At 36.9% G+C, this 21,110-nt stretch overlaps 1 protein-coding gene across 1 annotated transcript in view; it reads right to left on the bottom strand.

Annotated features, from left to right (window-relative positions):
* MNAT1 (MNAT1 component of CDK activating kinase) overlaps nucleotides 1-19,062 on the bottom strand; it is a 236,553-nt gene extending 217,491 nt beyond the window's left edge. The window contains exon 1 of the mRNA XM_043982241.1: nucleotides 18,841-19,062. Within this exon, the coding sequence (XP_043838176.1) occupies nucleotides 18,841-18,929 (89 nt within the window). The 5' untranslated portion in view covers nucleotides 18,930-19,062. The remainder of the gene's footprint in view (nucleotides 1-18,840) is intronic.
* Between the last annotated feature and the right edge of the window lie 2,048 nt (nucleotides 19,063-21,110).

Raw genomic sequence — 21,110 nt, 5'->3', positions numbered from 1 at the left:
AATTTAGCAGCTTCTACATTAAAGGATCAGAGGGCTTGGAATATGATATTCCAGAGGGCAAAGGAACGAAGATTATAACCAAGAATCACCTACCCAGCAAAACTGAGTATAATCCTTCAGGGAAAAAATGGAAATTCAATGAAAAAGAAGACTTTCAGGCATTCTTGATGAAAAGACCTGAGCTAAACAGAAAATTTGATTTTCAAATAGAAGACTCTAGAGAAGCATAAAAAGCTAAACAGGAAAAAGAAATCATAAGGGATATTAAAAGTCTAAACTGTTTATATTCTTACATGGGAAGATTATATGTTTAACTCATAAGAACTTTCTCATTATTAGGGCAGCTGTATGAAGTATATTTAGACAGAGGGCACAGGTGTGAGTTGAATATGAATGGATAATATCTTTTAAAAAAAATAAAATTAAGGGATAAGAGAGGAATGCACTGAGAGAAAGGTAAAGGAAGAGGTAGAGTGGAGTAAAATATCTCCCATAAAAGAAGCAAGAAAAAGCTTATACAGTGGAGGGGAAGATGGGGGAGCTGCTGGTGAGTGAGTGAACCTTACTCTCATCAGAATTGGCTCAAAGAGGGAATAACATACACATTCAATTGGGTATAATAATCTATCTTACCCTACAGGAAAGTAGGAGGGCAAGGGGATAATGGCAGGGGTGATGGTGATAGAAGGGAGGGCAGATTGGGGAAGGGGGCAGTCAGAAGCAAAACACTTTTGAGGAGGGACAAGGTGAAAGGAGATAAAGAATAGAGTAAATGTCATGGGGGGTAATAGAAAGGAGGGAAATAGAGTTAGCGGTAGTAACTGTGAAAAAATTTTGAAGCAGGTTTTTCTGACAGGGGCCTTATTTCTCAAAAGTATGGAGATCTGAGTCAAATTTATTAAAATAGGAGTCATTCTCCAATTGATAGATGATCAAAGGATATGAAGAGTTTTCAGATGGAATAGTCAGAGCTATCTACAGTTATATGAAAAAAATGTTCTGACTCTATTGATTGGAAAGATGCAAGTGGAAACAATTCTGGGGCACTACCTCATACCTACTGGATTGGATAATAGGACAGCAGAGGAAAATGACAAATGCTGTAGGGAATATGGGAAAAATGAGACATTAATGTACTGTTTGTGGAGCTGTGAACTGATTCAAACATTCTATAGAGCAATTTGGAACTAGGGCCAAAGGGCTATAAAACCATGCATACTCTTTGACCTAGTAATACCAATACCAGGTCACTATCCAAAAAGAGATAAAAACCAAAAAGTTAAAGGACCTATATGTACAAAAAATATTTATGGCTGCCCTTGCCAAGAATTTGAAATTAAGGAGATGCCCATCAATTGGGGAATGGCTGAACAAATTGTGGGATAAGACTGTTGTGAAACACTATTGTGCTATAAGAAATGATGAGCAGGATGCTCTCAGAAAATCCTGGAAAAGCTTACATGAGCTGATGCAAACTGAAATGTACTGTAGACAAAGTAACAATAGTATTATAGGATGATTGGCTGTGAATGACTTAGCTATTCTCAGCAACATAATGATCCAAGACAACTTTGAAAGACTTATGAAAAATGTGATCCATCTCCAGAAAAAGAACAGATGGTATCTGAATGCAGACAGAAGCATCATTTTTTTTTAATTTCTTTTTAAGTTTTTTTTTTTTGTCTTTTCTTTTGCAACCTGACTGACATGGAGATGTTTTGCATGACTACACATGTATAACTTATATTTAATTGCTTGAGTTCCTAAGTAGGAGAGGAAGAGAATTTGGAACATAAAGTTTTAAAAATGGACATTAAAAATTGTTTTTACATGTAATTGGGGGAAAAAGTAAAATTCTAAATAAAGGGGAAAAAAATAAGAGGACTACAAAGAAAAAAATGGGAAAGTGCCACAAAGATTTTTTAAATGAACATTTTTAACCATCAGTAACAGCATAGTCACAATACTTGCCTCTAATACCTGAATATGCTTAACAACGAAATAGAAATGACACTACAGAGCAGCAGTCTCCAAACTTTTTGATTTCACACCCCCAATATATACATGTTTATAAATGGTATACACGTCCTACTCTAATAAATTTTATGTTATAAAACACGCAAAATATATATATACAGTATGAGAAAAGAAAATAAACAATGTTTTAAAACAGTTTTCATTTTCTTAAAAACTTTTTTTGCTCTAAGAATAATAACAAATAATGTTTTGTGAGAACAATGTTTCATTACTTTTGAAAACCTTGGTTTAACATTGATATATCATTTTTAAGATAAAGTTGTAAGTTCAGTTTTTGACACATGGTTTAAATGCCTACCATAGCTAAAAAAAAGACATCTCACAATGACACCTAGACCCAAACAGAAAAAGTGTATTGTTGGCTGTGCTTACTAAACATGATATTCATTTTTTCAATCCCATCTGCACATTATGCAAAGGTTTTTGAGACTAACAAACTTCCATCTTCCCTGATGTAAATCAGTTGTTCTTGCAAACTAACTGGGAAGTGTTACATTTTTTAAGAAATGGGTTCAAAAGCCATTGGAATTCTTCATTTGGATTATGTTTAAACAAATCAGAAAATTCCATATCCAAGATTTTTAAGTAAACAGGAATGACAGTTTTTATTAGATAAAACATTTTCAATAACAAAAGATTATCAGGATTATTTTATATATTTGTTTCATTAGCTAATATCTCAAAGCACAATATACACCTAGAGCATGGTACATTTTTAATGACAGTAGATATGAATCCATTATTCAAATCTTGATGGTGATTTTTTAATAATTGTAGATTTAGGGGCAGACTTCTTATCAAATCTCATTACACTATATCAAATGTGATAATAGGCTGACAAAGAGTCCCTACAGGAAGTGTCACCTTTGCCATTTTCTTGTTCACTTGTATTTGCATCATTAATATTATCTTCAATCCACAATTTGTTTGCAGTAATATTAAGCCATTTGTCCATTCTGTGAGTTAAATTAGTTGAAACTAAGTAATATAATCTGTAAATTCACCTAACCAGGCACAGGTCAAGTGAAATACTATCTCAACACTGAAAGCAAATGAACAAAGTGAACATTATCAACCCTGCCCCCACATTGTACTACTGCAAATACTGAATCTTACATGCGACCATCTGACACACAGACTAAGTTAGGCTGCCACATATATTAAGTATTAGTAAAACTTAATATCTTTCTTTCTTAGCTTTTAAAAAAATTTGAAATATGTGTTCTACTAGATTCTTTCTGTACCTTAATGGTTCACTTTGCATAACGCCTACGAGTGTATGCATTCCCCTCTGGAAACTGCAGCTACAGAGAACAAGGTCAGGAAAAGCATTGACTTAGACCAAATGTACAAAGAAATCTGGAGGTGACACAACTGTGGGGCACTACAAAACCATCAATTCACAAAGTAGCTGAAGAAGAAGAAAATAATAAAGGCATGGTCCAATATGATGGTTGAAGGCTATCAGTGACACACCAGCAACAAAGCCAGCTCTGAGCAGGTCCAAGGAGATATAGAAGGCACGCACCCACTCACAAATATCCCTTAGAACCCTCCAGAAAGCCTGAGGCCAGCATAATTTTCAATGTCCTGTTACTATTTATAGGGTTGTACAAGGAGGTGTCAATTATGAAGCCCACAACATAACTGAGGCCCAAACCAGATTAAAATGTAATTGAAAAATACATAACAAAATAAATAAAAATGTTAAAATACAGATAATACTAATATGTGGTTTTCAAAATCAATATTCAGGGGGTAGCTAGGTGGTACGGTGAATAAAGCACAGGCCCTGGATTCAGGAGGAACTAAGTACAAATCTGGCCTCAGATACTGGACACTTACTAGCTGTGTGACCCTGGGCAAGTCACTTGACCCTCACTGCCCCACGAAAAGGAAAAAAAAAAAAAGAACAAAGGCAATATTCAGCTGGAAGAGCCAACCTAGTGGATTAGAAGCAGCAATCCAGGCAAATTCTGTCAACACTCTCCTCCAAACAACTTTTTTTAAATGCATCAAAAAAAAAATGCCTCAGATGGAATTTTGGAGCAGCAAAGCCAATAAAAGATTGAAGTGAGACATTTTTTTCCAGCTTAAGACAACTTAGGAGGTCAACAGGAAAGCTGTGACACAGGAAGGGACCAGCTCAAAGAACATGGAGCAGCAGCACCAAAAGCATGCCTAGCTGTTATCCCAGAGAGTCAGACAACTGGTCAGAAACAGATTACAGGAGATGTCACTGGATGCAACTGGTGCTGACTGGCAACTCTATTGCACATATACAACTCTGGGTTACACAGTTCAGGGTCCCAGTTCCAGGCTAGAGAGGAGCAAGGAGGTCTGGTGGTCAGTCATAAGGAAGAAGGGCCCTTATTGCAGCTGCACAAAAAAGCCTGAAACTTGGGACAGTGCCTCTCCACCCCAAGGTGAGCAGTCTTTAACATGGGCCTAACTTTTATACAAAGTTCAGTCAAAAAATACGCTAGAAAAATAAGCGAACTACAAAAAACAAAAATGACCATAAAAAAAGTAACTAGAGTAGCAGGGAAGACCAAGACAAACTCAAAAGAAGACAACAAAGTGAAAACATTTACAACCAATGCCTCAAAGGAAAAAAATGTTAATTGGACACAAGCCCAACAAGATTTCTGGGAAGAGTTAAAGAAAGAGATGAGTGTAGAGGAAAACTAGGGAAAATAAATTAAAGTGATGCAAGAAAATTATGAAAAGAGAATTAACGAGGGAAGCTAGGTGGTACAATGGATAAAGCACCGGCCCTGGATTCAGGAGTACCTGAGTTCAAATCCGGCCTCAGATACTTGACACTTACTAGCTGTGTGACCCTGGGCAAGTCACTTAACCCTCATTGCCCCGCAAAAGAGAGAGAGAGAGAGAGAGAGAGAGAGAGAGAGAGAGAGAGATTTAACAAGGGGTCGGCTAGGTGGTGCAGTGGATAAAGCACCAGGCCTGGATTCAGAAGGACCTGAGTTCAAATCTGACCTCAGATACTTGACTATTACTAGCTGTGTCACCCTGGGCAAGTCACTTAACCCTCAATGCCCCACAAAAAAAAAAAAAAAAGAAAGAAAAGAAAAGAAAATTAACAGGTTGGTAAAAGAGGCACAAAAATTATTAAAGAAAATAACAACTTTAGAAACAGAATTGGCCTAATGATAAAAAGAAACACAAAAATTCACTGAAGAAAAGAACTCCTTAAAAAGCAGAACTAGACAAGTGGGAAAAGATGTACAAAAGCTCAATGAAGACAAAATAATTCCTTAAAAATTAGAAACAGGCAAGAAGAAGCTTATGTCTACATGAAATATCAAGAAACAATAAAAGTCAAAACAAACAATGGAATAAAATGTGAAATATCTTATCATTAAAAAAAAAACTGACCTGAAAAACAGAGTAAAGAGAGATCATTTAAAAACTGGATCATCTGTAAGCCAAGATCAAAGAAAGAGCCTAGACATAATATTTCAATAACTTATCAAGGAAAATTTCCGCAACATCATATATCTAGAGTACAAAATAGAAATTGAAAGAATCCACCAATCACCTCCTTAAAGAGATCACAAAATGAAAACTCCCAGGGATAGTCTAGCCAAATTCCAGAGCTCCCAGGTCAAGGAAAAAATAATGCAAGCAGCCAGAAAGAAACAACTCAAATATTGTGGAGCCACAGTCAGTATCACACAAGATTTAGCAGCTTCCATGTTAAAGGAAAAGAGGGCTTAAAAAAAAAAATACACACACACACACATATATATATTCGGGAAGACAAAAGAGTAAGGATTATTTAATTTGTGAAGGTTACAAGCCAAGACTAAAGTAGAGTTGGTGCACAATTTTTTGTTCACAGATGATTGTGCACTCAATGCAGCTTCTAAAGCTGTTATGCAACAAAGTATGGATCGATTCTCTGTTGCTTTTGCTAATTTTGGCCTAACGATTAACACCAAGAAAACACAGGTTCTCCACCAGACAGCATCACAACATCCATACATGGAACCATCAGTTAAAGCAAATGGAGAAATCCTCAGTGTTGTGGATAAGTTCACTTACCTTGGCAGTATACATTCCAGGGAGGTATAACACTAATAATGAGTCTGATACACCCATTCTCAGAGTTAGCTCAGTGATTGAGAGGCTCTGAAGGAAAGTGTGAGACAGAAGAAATATTAGGTTGCCTACTTAAACTGAAGGTCTACAAGAGTCACTGTGTTGACCTCATTGTTTGCCTGTAAAACCTGACAAAATATAACAGTTCCATGCCAGGAAACTGAATAGTTTCCATTTGAATTGTCTTAGGAAGATTCTGAATATCACCTGGCAGGATAAAGTACTGGACACTGAAGTCATTTCTTGAGCTAAACTGCCAAACATTCAAACTCTACTACAAAGAGCACAACTCCAATGGGTTGGCCACATTGTTCAAATGCTAACCATACACTTGCCTAAAAGACTATTTTACAGAGAACTCACACAAAAAAGACCCTCACATGGCAGTGAGAAGACACACTACAAAGATACTCTCTAGGTCTCTCTGAAGAACTTTGGAACTAATTATGTAAAATGAAAGACACTGGCAAAGGACCACCCAGCATGCCCAAATCAAAGAAGGAGCTCTATGAGCAAAACACAATTGTAGTAGCTCAAAAGAAACATAACATGCAAAAATTTAGAGACATCTACACCCCAAATGTTCATGTGGGCTATTGTGCAAAACTCAGGGACTCACAGACCCAAGTGTCCTTTCTGGGTCTTCAGTTGCCATGGCTACAACACTCACAATACCAGTGGCCAGGCTACATCTCCATGAGGAGTACTACCGAGATGATGGCTACAGCGCTAAGCTAGAAGCAGAAGAGAAAAGCTCCACAATTTCTACAACCATAACCTCCAAAAGAAAAATAACAAGAAGAGTTTGGCCACAAGGACTCCATGAGTGGCTAGCAGAAATGATACAAAAGATTAAAAAATGAAATTTGAGCTCTCAAGATTATAAAAAAGAAGGAAAATAAAAACTAAAAACAGAAAGTAGAAAAGTAATGAATTCTCTTTTAAAAACAATGTAACAGGGCAGCTAGGTGGCACAGTGGATACAGTACTGGCCCTGGAATCAGGAGGACCTGGGTTTAAATCCAGCCTCTGACACTTAACACTTACTAGCAAGGGCAGCTAGGTGGCGCAGTGGATAGAGCACCAGCCCTGGAGTCAGGAAGACCTGAGCTCAAATCCGGCCTCAGACACTTAACACTTACTAGCTGTGTGACCCTAGGCAAGTCACTTAACCCCAATTGCCTCACTAAAAACAAACAAAAAAAAACCAACAACAAAAAAAAAACACACTTACTAGGCAAGTCACTTGACCCTAATTGCCTCACCCCCCCCAAAAGAAGTAAAGAATGTAGCAGGGGCAGCTTTGAGCTGAGTCCTGAAGAAAACCAAGGATTCCAAGAAGCAGAGAAGTGGTGAGAAGGAATGAATCCCAGATACAGAAAATAGGCAGTAGCACAAAATGGAGGTGGTGTGTGGGTGTGGATGGATATATGTGTATGTGTGTATGTGGTGTGTGTGTGTGTGTGTGTATGTATGGACACACACCCCTAGGTCTGACAACCAACATACTATTCTAAATAGATGACCACTGGAAAAATGCTGCAGTCTACCAAAATGACTACAGTTAATTGTGAATAAAAATTGATTAAGTATCTACTATGTGGCAGGTGCTGTGCTAAGCACTGGAGATACAAAAAAAAAAAAAAAAGACATAAAACAGCCTCTGCCTACAAGGAGATCAAAATCTAAAAGGGGGAAGACAAGGCATAAAAAGCTTGAAAAGGGGGAGGGAGAGGTTACCTGTCCTAGAGGCATGATGAAGGCCTGCAACCTAACTAGGAAATAATCTGAGGAAGGCAGAATTAATTTCATCTTGCAAAATTATGAGTTTCTGGATATCATAAAGTTCAGGAAAGTAGTAGTTTTCGGTGGGAAAAGATGGGATAAGTTCTCTTGGTGTCCTCCTTAAATGGTGTGGGATCTAGAAGCTCTCCACCGTCCACCCTCCCCCTCTCCAATCAGAGGGGCAGAAGAGCCAAAGAGGCAGGAATACCTGAAAAGGAAGCACTAGCAGCTCGCATCCTTAACTCCAGCAAAACCCTAAAGTTCACCCCAGATTGAAGAATAATATTTTTTAATCCAATTAGAAACTACAGTGACTGCTTACACCTCAGAAACTACATAAGGGGTCACCCTAGAAGCCCAAGAGGAATAAAAATTGGCTCTTCCCAGCTACTACCCAACAAAGACAACATGAACCCAGCATTAACTCCCAGCACAAACAGAAGGGCCAGGGACACCTGCAGCATTCAAGGCTTTATGTTCTAACACAGAAAAAGTAGAGGACTCCCCAGGGAAAGCCTCAGGTTGTTAAAAAAGCTACGTTAGGAACCTTGGAAGTACCTATGAGTATCAGCATTTCAGCAATGACCAGCACTCATACCCATCCTCTTCACCCATACTGGCTCTTTAACTGTATCTAGGGCCTTAGCGGACTGCACTGTGTGTGTCCATTGTCCCTCACTATCCCTGAACCTTGTGAATCACCCACCCCCAATTCCAATGAAGCTTGCTAGCTGAAATGTCTGCTCCTGACTCATGTTGCTTTTTGATTTGGCCAAAAGTGCTGAACTTCCCAGCCCCAAATGATCCCAAGGCTGAATTATAAGCTGTAGTTACACCATTTTCCAAGTTTTTTTTTTTTATTTGGGGAATAGAAAGCAAGGGCTGAATCCTGAACCTTCTGGCTTATGAAGGCAGGGATCCTCACCTTCTCCAAGACATCAGAACTGTAACAAGGGCCCCCAGCAATATATGTGGCACCAGGTTTATCATCCTGGCAATATAAGTGGCAGAGGGGAGATTGCTGACTTTTCCTTGATATGCCAAATTCCCCAAGTCTCTGTTTTCCTAGCTTTTCTAGTTTTCCTAGACTGTGGGCCTCAACCCCATATAGGGTCACATAACTGAATGTGGGGGTAGTGAAAAATTTGGCAACAGTAAAAGGCCTCAGCTCCCATACCTACTCCAGAAAACGCTAAAGTTCACACCAGACTGAATAATAATAATTTTTTTAATCCAATATACCTATTCTGTATACCTATATACCCGAAGTAGTGTAAAAAATTTCTGGGGTAAAAAGGGGTCACAAGTGGAAAAGGTTTAAGAAGCCCTGTGTGTTATGACCCAATCTCATGATTTTATAAAGATAGGTATATGGGTAGATAATTTACTGATATACTTTCTCTCACTTTCTCTTTGGGGGAATACAAATCATAATATCACCCATGATTTTTTTCTATTCTTTTAATTTGATCTCCTGAGATTATTAACTTAATTATTTACAGGCATTTATTATCTCTCCTTCCTACTGCCCACTCCTCAACTGAACAATTTAAAACAAGAAAAAAGAAAATATTTATAACCAAAATGAGTAGTACACAAATTCCCACCTTGGCCATGTCCAAAAATATATCTCATTCTTCATTTCAAAACCATCAAGTCTCTGGCAGAAGGTAGGTAAACTTTTTCATCATAAGTTCTCTGGAATTGTGGTTTATCACTGTACTGATCAGTTATAAAATCCTTCAAAGTCGTTTTTCTCTATAATGTTGTCATAATTAATATACTCCTAATTCTGTTCATTTCACTCTATATCAGGTCATATGTCTTCCCAGTAAGGCTGTCCATCTCATGACTTTTTGGCACAATAATATTCTATTTATTCATATACTGCAATTTGTTTATCCATTCCCCAATAAGTGAGTACCCAATGAGTTTCCAGTTCTTTACCACTGCAAAAAGGGCTGCCATAAATATTTTGTACCTATGTGTCCTTTTGCTCTTTCATTATTCTCTTTGAGGTATAGACCTAGTAGTGGTATGTACAATTTAATAACTTTTTGGGCAGAGTTCCAAATTGCCTTCCAGAATAGCTAGGTCAGAACACAACCTCCAGATAGCTAGGCCAGGTCATTAATGTACCTGTTTTCTTCCAATCCCTTGCAGTATCTGTCATTTTCTTCAGTCAGCTTTTTGGAATCTCACAGGCATGAAGTGATAAGTATGAGCAACCTCAGAGTTGCTTTAATTTACACTTCTCTAATTAAACAATCAAGCTTTGATTTCTTCCACTGAATATGTCTATTCAAAGTCCTTGACCATTTACCTATGGGGAATGACAGTCATATATTTGAAAGAGTTTCTTATCTATCATGGATATCAAAGAAACTTGCTGCAAAAGGTTTGGGGGTGGGGCAGCTAGGTGGCACAGTGGATAGAGCACTGGTCCTAGATTCAGGAGGATCTGAGTTCAAATCTGGCCTCAAACACACTTAACACTTACTAGCTGTGTGACCCTGGGCAATTCACTTAACCCAATTGCCTCACAAAAATAAATAGATACATAGATACATAAATAAATAAGTAGATACATTTTTTAAAAGGTTTGGGGGGGGTCCCTCTAATTACCTGTTTCTCTTTTAATTTTAATAGCATTAAATATTTGTGCAAAACCTTTTATAAACTGTATGTAATCAAAACTGTCCATCTTCTATGACTTTCAGATATTTTATAAAATGATCCCTGAATGTTTTCAATTCCAAATTTCCTAAATATACACTTGATCTGGTCCAGGTACTATCCCTACTTCACCATCTGAAGTGTGCTCTTAATGGTAAAAGCTCTCAAAAGCAGAAAAAAGGAAATACAATTTAAATTCACACATCAATGAAATATATTCATACATCAACAAAACTGGCACATATACCATGGTTAACACCTGAGTCTTCGAGTATATTAACAAAAATATTCTAATTCAACTGAAAATCTACAATTAAAGATTTTATTTTGTTAAGTTATACATGATGTCTTAAGATATGTATATCGAGTATTTTAAGCTATTAAAGCTTAAAACTGCACTAAGACTTTTCGGACACTATATACATGAAATATAGATATTATATAGAAGTACATACACACATGTTGCTTAAAATCTCAAAATAACTAGTCTCCTCAAATGATTAGAATCTTCTACTTTCAACTTTTAGAAGAAACGAGTGATTAGAGAAGAACTTTACAGAAGTAATTTTTAACACAGAATAATAATTAGTACATATTGAATCCAATTGAATTAATCAGTACACATTGAATTCAAACTCCTCTACCTTCTACATCTACAGTATTAAAATAATTACTGTTGTTCAGAATTAACACATTGAATCATCCAGAAGGTTTTCACTACACTATATTGATTATTCTGATTAACTCAAGTTGATAGAAGATACAATCAGTCAGAACACCCTTCTTTTCCAAGCATTTCAATGAATCAAAATTCTAGTCAAAGTAAAATAAAGTAGAATAATGAGCTACGGTTATTACAAATTTTATTCTTAAAAAAACATTATTTTCCAATAAATAGCAATTAAATTATTAAACTAAAGACATTTAAAGCCTATAACTGAAGTATAAGTTCAAGACTAGGAAATCTTTATTATTCCTGAGTTTTTAAAGCAATCAGTGAGTATAAAGGATGCAATTATGTGGTCCAACAAATTATGATATGTAATGGAATATCATTATGCTATAAGAGATAACAAAAGATAATAAAATTTCAGAGAATACTAGGTTCTATAAACTGCTGCACAGTGAAGTGAGTAGAACCAGAACAATTTATACAAGGACAAAACATCGTAAAGAAAAACAGCTTAGCTTTAACACTTAAGAATGCTTATAAATGCAATGACCAGTCATGTATCCAGAGTGATGAAGCATGTTACCCACTTCTTGACAGAGCTGATGAATTCAAGGTGCAGAAGTAGACATACTTTCTCAGACATAGCCACTATATGGATTTGCTCTGTCGTTATTTGTTACTACAACAACAACAATAATAATAGCTAACATTTTTATATAGCACCTACTATGTACCAGGCACTGGGCTAAGTACTTTACAAATACTATCTCATTTGATCCTTACAACCCTGGGAAGGTGTTATTATTATCCCCCTTTTACAGATGAGGAAACTGAAGCAAACCAAGTTTAAGGTGATTTGCCCAGGGTCACAGAGCTAGTAAATGTCTAAGGCTAAATTTAAACTCGGGTCTTCATGACACCAGGCCCAGCTGTTTTAGGGTTTTTTGGGGGTTTTTTGGTTTTTTTTAATGAAGGGGCAGAGAGTTTTTGAAGGGAAGAGGGGAGATAGCAATAGGAATGCCAAAATAAAAAGTCATTGAAACATTTTTTTACGTACAGAATAAAAGGAAACAAAATACAAGGAAAAATAAGAGAGCTTTGAAAATAGCATGTTAAGTTTATTATGCAATTTCTTTCAAAAGCAAGTTGTATGGCACAGAGATTCCTAATTTCACATACGATACTCTCTTTGTGTTCTATTTCACAAATGGAAATGTTCCTCTTTTGGTGTTAAGTTTGGAACTTTTTTTTTTTAATTTTCACCCCCCCTCCCAAAAAAAAAAAAAATGAGTGGTCACTCAAGTAGGAGGAGTATCAAAGGAAAGCATCATCAGAAAAGCTGAGGGAGAGAATACCCAGGACTAAAGTCCAAAGCTACAGGGGTTAAAAAATATGAAGACTGAAAAAAGGCCATCAGATTTAACAACTAAGAAAACCATTGATCGCCTAAGAGAGAGCAGTTTCAGTTGAGTGGTGGTGTTGAGAAGTAAATGGGAGAGATATAGTGGGCATTGGGAAGCATAAGGCAAGAAAATGGAGCCAAAGAACACAAACATCTTTTTCTATGATTTTGGCTGGTAAAAGGAGGACTATAGAATGAATAACAGACTGGGAAATCAGGGAAGGCTGAAACTACCGGAGTTAATAGGTATGGTATAAAACAGGTTTAGAAGAAATAAAGAAGAATAAAAAGGAGAATGATAAATAAAAGACTGTGATCCTACAGAGGATTTTCAGCATTCTTAAATACCTTCAATGAAGTTATGCTTATGGGTATATGCTTATAACTTATCATAATGGAAGGTATGTGACTAACTCTGCTGCAGTTCACCCTCATTATCCTCCCTTCTCTCCCAAATTTTGTCCTAATAATAATTATAGAGAGGGAAAGAGCACTTAATTTAGTTAACTCATTATTTCATAGTTCAACTAACAAAAAACAAATGATGGAATAAATGTAATATCACAAACAAGAAAAGAAATTATCGCATCTTTAAAAAGAAATAAAGAGCAGTAGTAAGAATACAAAACAACACGTTTTCAATAGTAAGTGATAAAAATTATCACCTAACCTAAATTGGTTTAATCTCATAATTTTTTCAATAAACATGTCATTATGTTTCGTTAAAATTCTATGATCTTATATACAGAAGAAAACAAGCACAGTATCCTAGTGTTTGATAAACCCAAAGATCTTAGCCACTTAGCTAAGAATTCACTATTCAATAAAAACTACTGGGAAAAAGGGCAAGCAGTCTGGTAGAAAATAAGTATAGACCAACATTCATATAATATATACCAAGATATGTTTCAACTGTGTACTTGACTTTCATATAAAGGGGGGTACCATAATACAAGTAGGGAAACAAGAAACTGTCAGATCTGTGGATAGGGAACACAAGAGATAGAAGGGATCACAAAAGATGAAATGGACAAAATTGATTACATAGAATTAAAAAGGGTTTGCACAAACAAAATCAATGTAGCTAAAATGAGAAGAGAAACACATAAATGGAGGGAAATTTTGCATGAAGTTTCTCTGATAAAAGTCTCATTTCTTAGTAATATGGCAAACCAAGTCAAATTTATTAGAATAAGAGAAATAGCCAAACAATATGAATAGGCAGTTTTCAAAGGAAAAAATCCAAGCTATCAATAATCATGTGAAAAATTCTTCAAATAACTAATAATTAGAGAAATACAAATTAAAACATCGATGAACTTCTACCTCACACCATCAGATTGCTGAAGTTGACAGTAAAGAAAAGTGACAATCTCTGGAGTACTGGGGGAAAATAGGTACACTAAACAAAGCTGGAGTTTTGAATGGGTCCAGCCATTCTGTAAAGCAATTTGGAACTAGGCCCAAAAAGCCCAGAATACCACTAGAAGGTCTATATCCCAAACCCTGGAAAGAAAGGAAAAGTGCCCAAACATACTAAAAAAAGTTACAGCAGTTCTTTTTGCAGTGGCAAAGAACTAGAAACTGAGGAGGTGTCCATCAGTTGGGGAATAGCTTTATAAAAGTTATGCTATATAAATATGAAGGACTACTATTGTGCTATAAGAAATTACATGGGGATGGTTTGAGAGAACCTGGGAAGATCTATATGAACTGATTCAAAAAGAAGAAAACAATTTATACAATAACATCATAAAGAAAGTGTAAAAGACTTTAGAACTCCCATCAATGCAATGACCAACTACAATTCTAAAAGACTCAAAACAAAATATGATATCCGTCTCCTGACAAAGAAAGGTGATGGACTCAGAGTGCAGATTAAGACATACTTTTTTTTACATGTACAATGCAGAAATGTTTTGGTTGGCTATAAATATTTTGTATTTCTTTTTCAATGAGGGGGAGGTGAGGCAGGAAAGAAAAAAGGCAGATTTTAATAATTTGAAAAAATAAAATTCAATTTTTAAACAATCTTATAATCTTCCTAATCAACTGGAGTTTCAAGTATTTCCCCTCTGAACAGTTACATAAACGGTCCAATGAAAAGAAACAGTACACGGCCTCTTCCATTTTCTTGCTTCCTTTCATCAAATTTTAACCAATCAAAGATAAAAGAAATGAGGGAGAATTGCATCAAACCTAATAATAAGGCTAAGCTAAACCCTAGGTAAAAATGAGTACACAATGAATTAATGTATTAGAAAGGTTAAAAGTCGGCTATTCATCAAACTTCCTCTGACATTCATTCTCCTTTATATCTCTAGTCTGGTCATTTTTCTTTCTTCTTTAGTCATTGAAACCTTCTGTAATAGCTCAACAGAATAAACACCCATAGCAAACAAGGAAAACTAACATCAATTAAGAAAATACCAATAATAAAGAGTTCCAGTTGCAGCAACCTAATCACAATAAACTTAAGGCTCTTTCCAATAACATTTTCTGATTAATTTCAAAATAATCAGTGACTCTCTCTAGAACCAGGAACAGGTACTCAATGAATACTAGTTGATTAACTGAACCTCAAAGATACAGGAAAGAATACCAACAATTATGTGGCACTTTTCATCCAAATAAATGCTTTATATAGAGAAGAAAAAGAAATTAAAGTAATTAGAATAGGTAATGAGAAAACAAACTATCATTCTTTGCAGATGATATGCTATACTTAGAAAATCCTAGAGAATCAACTAAAAAACTACTTGAAATTATTAACAACTTTAGCAAAGTTACAGGATACAAAATAAACTTACATAAATCATCTGCATTTCTATATATTACCAACAAAGTCCAGCAACAATAGATAGAAAGAGAAATTCCATTTAAAATAACTGTGACCAATATAAAATACTTGGGAGTCTACCTGCCAAGACAAACATAGGAACTACATGACCAGAACTACAAAACACTTTTCACACAAATAAAGTCGGATCTAAACAACTGGAAAAATATTAATTGCTCATAGGTAGGCCGAGCCAATATAATAAAAATGAAAATTCTACCTAAGTTAATTTATTTTGTTTAGTGCTATACCAATCAAACTATCCAAAAATATTTTATAGAGCTAGAAAAAATAATAACAAAATTCATCTGGAAGATATCAAAGGAATCAATGGAAACAACACGAAAGAAGGTGATCTAGCAATACCACACCTCAAGTTGTATTATAAAGTAGTAATTATCAAAACAACCTGGTACTGTCTTAGAAACAGAGTGGTGGATCAGTGCAGAATAGGTACAAATTACACTGTAGTAAATGACTATAGTAATCTAGTATATCATAAACCCAAACATTCAAGGAAAACTGGAAGACAGTATGGCAGAAACTAGGTATAGACCAATGTCTCAGACCATACACTAAAATAAGGTCAAAATGGGTACATGAATTACACACAAAGGGTGATACCATAAGCAAATTAAGAGAGCAGGGAATAGTTTATATATCAGATTTATGGACAGGGGAAGACGTTAGGACCGAAGAGAAGATATGGAGAACATTACAAATTGTAAATAGATCATTTTTATTATATAAAATTTAAACGCTTTTGCACAAACAAAACCAACGCAACCAAAATTATAAAGAAGCAGAAAACTGGGAAAGAATTTTTTGCAACAAGGCCTTATTTCTCAAATATATAGAGAACTGGGTCAAATTTATAAAAATATAGTCAATCAGGGGCAGCTAGGTGGCACAGTGAATAAAGCACCAGCCCTGGATTCAGGAGGACCTGAGTTCAAATTTGGCCTCAGACACTTGAAACTTACTGTGTGACCCTGGGCAAGTCACTTAACTCTCATTGCCCCACCCAAAAAAGTTTTTCTTTAAATATATAGTCAATCCCCAATTGAAAAATAGTGAAAGGATATGAATAGGCAGGTTTCAGACAAAGAAATCAAAGCTATCTATAGTCATATGAAAAAATGTTCTAAATGACTACTGATAAGAGAAATACAAATTAAAACAACTCTGAGGTACCATCTCATTACCTATCAGAGTAGCAAATATAACAAAAGAGGAAATTGGAGGGGATGTAGGAAAACTGGGACCTAATCCACTGTTGGTGGAGTTGTGAAAAGATCCAACCATTCTTGAACAGCAATTTGGAACTATGCCCAAAGGTCTATAGAACTGTGCACACCCTCTGACCCAGAAATACCATTGCTAGGTTTATATCCCAAAAACATCTCCAAAAAGAGAAAAAGACCTATTTGCACAAAAATATTCATAGCAGCTCTTTTGGTGGTGGCTAATAAGTGGAAATCAAAGGAATGCCCATCAATTGGGGAATGGATAAACAGGATTCAGTATATGGTAGTCATGGAATATTACTGTGCTATAAGAAATGACAAGCAGGATGATTTCAGAAAGGCCTGGAAAGACCTGTATGAACTGATGTACAGTGAAGTGAGCAGAACCAAGAGAACATTGTGCACAGAGACAGCAATACTGTTTGATAAAGAACTGTGAATGACAACTATTCTCCACAATGATCCAAGACAATCCCAAAGGACTAATGAGAAGCCACCTCCAGAGAAAAAAACTGATATTGCTTGAACACAAACTGAAGCAGGATATTTTTCACTTTCTTTCATTTTTTCTTTTATTCAAGTTTTCTTCTACAAAATGACTAATATGGTAATGTTTTACATAATTGCATATGTATAACCTACATCTGATTGTTTTACCCCCTCAGGGAGGGGTGGGAAAGGAGGGAAGGAGGGATTATTTGGAACTCAAAACTATAAATAAAAATGTTTATTATTCAATAAATAAATAAATGCTTTGTGTGCATAAAACTTCATTGAATTTAACCATATCTATTCAAAAGAACTTTAAGTCAACCCCAATAGTAAAAATGTATAGCAAAGATCAAGACCAATTCCTGACTTTCATTAAAGTCATTTTATCTACTTCACCCACCTTCCCTCTACCCGCAAAGAAAAAATTACTACCCACACAAAACTTTCAAGATTTCAACCACTTCTTAGAGGAACATGAATTTAGAGCAAGGAGAGCCCTTGGAGTACATCTAGTACAAACCCTTCATTTTCCAGATGAGGAAACTAAGGCTCAAGGAGGTAAATTCGCTTGCCCCAAACTACCTTGGAGTGTGACCGGTTTTTGCCTCTCACCTATCCTCCCAACTCTTAACACTGTGCCTCTGGCACACAGTTTTATTAATTCTTGTAAATCAAAATTAAGGCTTGTTAACAGACAGCCGATCTAACACAATGCAAGCAAAACCCTCGTCCTCTGCCTCCAAAAACTAAACATTCTTTCCCACATTGCTCTTAATTATCCGGGAAGACCAGCAGAGCCAGATGATCCCGTTACAACAAAAACCTGGTAACAGACGTCGGCGGGGAGAGGAGAGAGTTTGTCTGCCGTGTAAATTGTAAGTTGGTCTGCTATAAGTTGTTATGTAAGTTTGTGTGTAAGTTTGTGTATATCTATTGCCTTCGGCTTCCGGGATATCTGTGTGTCTGTGTGTAAGTTTGTTCATCGCCTTGGACTTCCCAAATTGCTTTCCTAGCTGTTAACTCATTCCTCTCGGAACAACTTTTTTTTTTAATTAATTGCTTTTACAGTCAAGTAAAGGACCCTTCTCTTCCCTCCCTCCCCGCCACCACCACCACCCCCCTCTCACATCCCCCCCCCAACACATACACACATTCATTCATTCTCTTCTCTCTCTCTCTCTCTCTCTCTCTCTCTCTCTCTCTCTCTCTCTCTCTCTCTCTCTCTCTCTCTCTCTCTCTCTCTCTCTCTTTCAGCCCGGTCTACGTCCATGGCCTGGGCTGTGTCGGGTCACCCGGGCGTCCAGTTCTCTGCTCCCCGCCCCCGTCCCGGGGCTCCCCGCCCCCTTCTGGCCTTGGCTCTCTCCCTCTCATTCTGCCATCAGAATGTAAGCTCCTTGAAGGCGGGGTCCGTCCCTTTTTTGAAGGAGAGGGAGTTGTGTTTGTACCGACGGCGGCGCCTAGCACAAAGCCAGGAATGTATTCAGTGCTTGCTAAATGCGTGTTGACTGACTAAGTGATTGACTGAGCGCCCTCCTCAGCCCCCGCCCAGCCCCGCCGCACTCACAGCGTGTGGCCGCACACATTCACCATCAGCTTCAGAGAAGGGTTCCTGTATTTGGTGGTCTTACACCGAGGGCAGCCCTGGTCGTCCATGGCGCCTTCTTTCCAACTCCTGCCTGATCCCCACCCCAATCTCCGGGCACCGACAACTCAGAGACCGCCCCTGCCGCGGGCTCTGGACAGTAGTGGAAGCAAAGCCAATCTCCCTCTCTAACCGGCACCTCTGCAAGCGGGTTCCGTCGGTAAATAGGCTCCGGCGGCAGCGCAGCGCCACCAAACAAAGGTTCCGGGGGATGGGGGAAGAGACAGAGACAAGAAAGACAGAGTCAGAGAGAATGGGGAGAGAATGGGGAAAGAGAAGAGAGACGGGACGAGAAAGTGAGAGGGGGAGAGATGGAGACAGAGAGACTCTCAGCCTGGTGGTGGTTGCTAGGTTCTTTGCCTTGGTGTAAGGATTTCAGAGCATTTCTTCAGAAGGGAAAAATGGACATAAGCGTTCACCTGTTGTGCCTTTACCTGCATCTTTCAAGGAAACTGGGACTTCGTTCCAATTAGAAACCTATATTCTAATCCTTTCGGGGAAATGCCCTTACTCATTAGGACGTTTCGATGGGAGGAGGGGGAAAGGGGATAGGATTTGTTAAAATCCTGCACTTATTTCAGTTACTGAAATGAGTCATGAATTCCCATATAAGAAAATATAAATGTATATCACACATATATAATAAATTACACAAAACAGAAATCCCATGGCATAGTAGAGAGATTACCGAATTGTAAACAGGATACCTGGATTCGAATCCCACTTTAGACACTTTTTTGACAGCTTCGTGACCCTAAGAAAGTCATTTAATCGGAGTTGGATGTCCCTTCCAGGCATAAATCTATTATTCTCTGAAGAATGTGCGTAACTTTCGAACACTACTGACTCAATAAATGTTAGGATAAAATAAAGCTCTGCTGGTCTATCAAATACTTTCAAGAGGAGTACAATACAATAGGAGGCAAGCCTCAAGGGTGTCAAATTTGCCTAAGTCTAAAGTGACTCCACATCTCCCTTTAAACCTAAAATCATCTTCATGCAAAACGTTTTCCCCACCTCAATAAATTTCAGCAAAGAGGAAAAAATAGTTTGCAGATACCTGAGCAGTAAATCTACTTTTCATGAATGATTTCAAAATGTTTCATATATTTGATAATACAGAAATGTGTAAGAAAATAAATCTTTTCACAACCAGAACTGAAAATTTAAGTCTATTTCTACCCAATGAGAATGTCCACTATAGCCCTTTAATTGCTAAGTATGGTGTGAAGTCATAGAAATAGAGTTGGAGTTAAGAGTAAGGAGGCCAAGTTTCAAATCCTGCTTCCATCACTGTGACTTTGTACAATTCACTTTACCTCTCCAGGCCTCAGTTTCCTCATCTGTAAAATTGGGAAATTTGACTAACTGACTTCTAATGGTCCTTTCAGCTCTAAATGTATAGTCTTAGTAGAAAGACATACTGGATACTAATAAGAGCTAAACAATATCATCCCATAGCTCATCATGTCAACATACGTGATTGATTCATATCTATATCACCAGATAAATACTCTATTGGGGCCTTCCTCTAAGTCTTTCAATATTATATGGGTATTAAAATACAAAATGAATCATTGAGAATGAAGATACCTTTCAAGTGATGATAATCATTGAGAAGGCCAACATTCTGAGATGTCTCCTACCATCTATTTATACCATAGGCATCATTGAACAGTGACACTGGGATATTGATGGAAAAGGGATCAAAATGTGCAGATAGAATAAGACTTCAGGAATTTCTTCTCCATACCATCAATTATCACCAAGACCTACAATAGCATTTATATACTGCACTGTTATTTATTGGAAATCGACAGTACCAATCCAGGATCAGAAAGGCAAACACTTTGAATTGTTGCCAATTTTTTATATTCTTTCTTTCATTTTCTCTTACCTATCTCTTTGTGAACAACAGTATCTATTTCTAAGACAGCTGGCTGAAAATATATGCTATAACAATAGTGCGTATGATGTTAGTCAGAAATAGAACTGACTTTGGCTTCATTTTGTAGCATGTTCCAAGTAACAGAGCTAACCAGCCACTGGCTGTTAGCCATTCAAGATACAAAACATTAGAAATCCACTGAAAAAGAGATATGAGCTTTCCTCCAATTTTCAGGAGCAAAAATAGAGCCATTAAAAAAAGTTGCAGCAAATTTCCATTCCTATTGGTATTACCAATTGATATT

This window comes from Dromiciops gliroides, chromosome 2 (genome assembly GCF_019393635.1).
Source record: "Dromiciops gliroides isolate mDroGli1 chromosome 2, mDroGli1.pri, whole genome shotgun sequence".
Taxonomy (NCBI): Eukaryota; Metazoa; Chordata; class Mammalia; order Microbiotheria; family Microbiotheriidae; genus Dromiciops; species Dromiciops gliroides.
The sequence above is the reverse complement of the archived record's forward strand: the minus strand, read 5'-3'. Positions and strand labels throughout refer to the sequence as shown.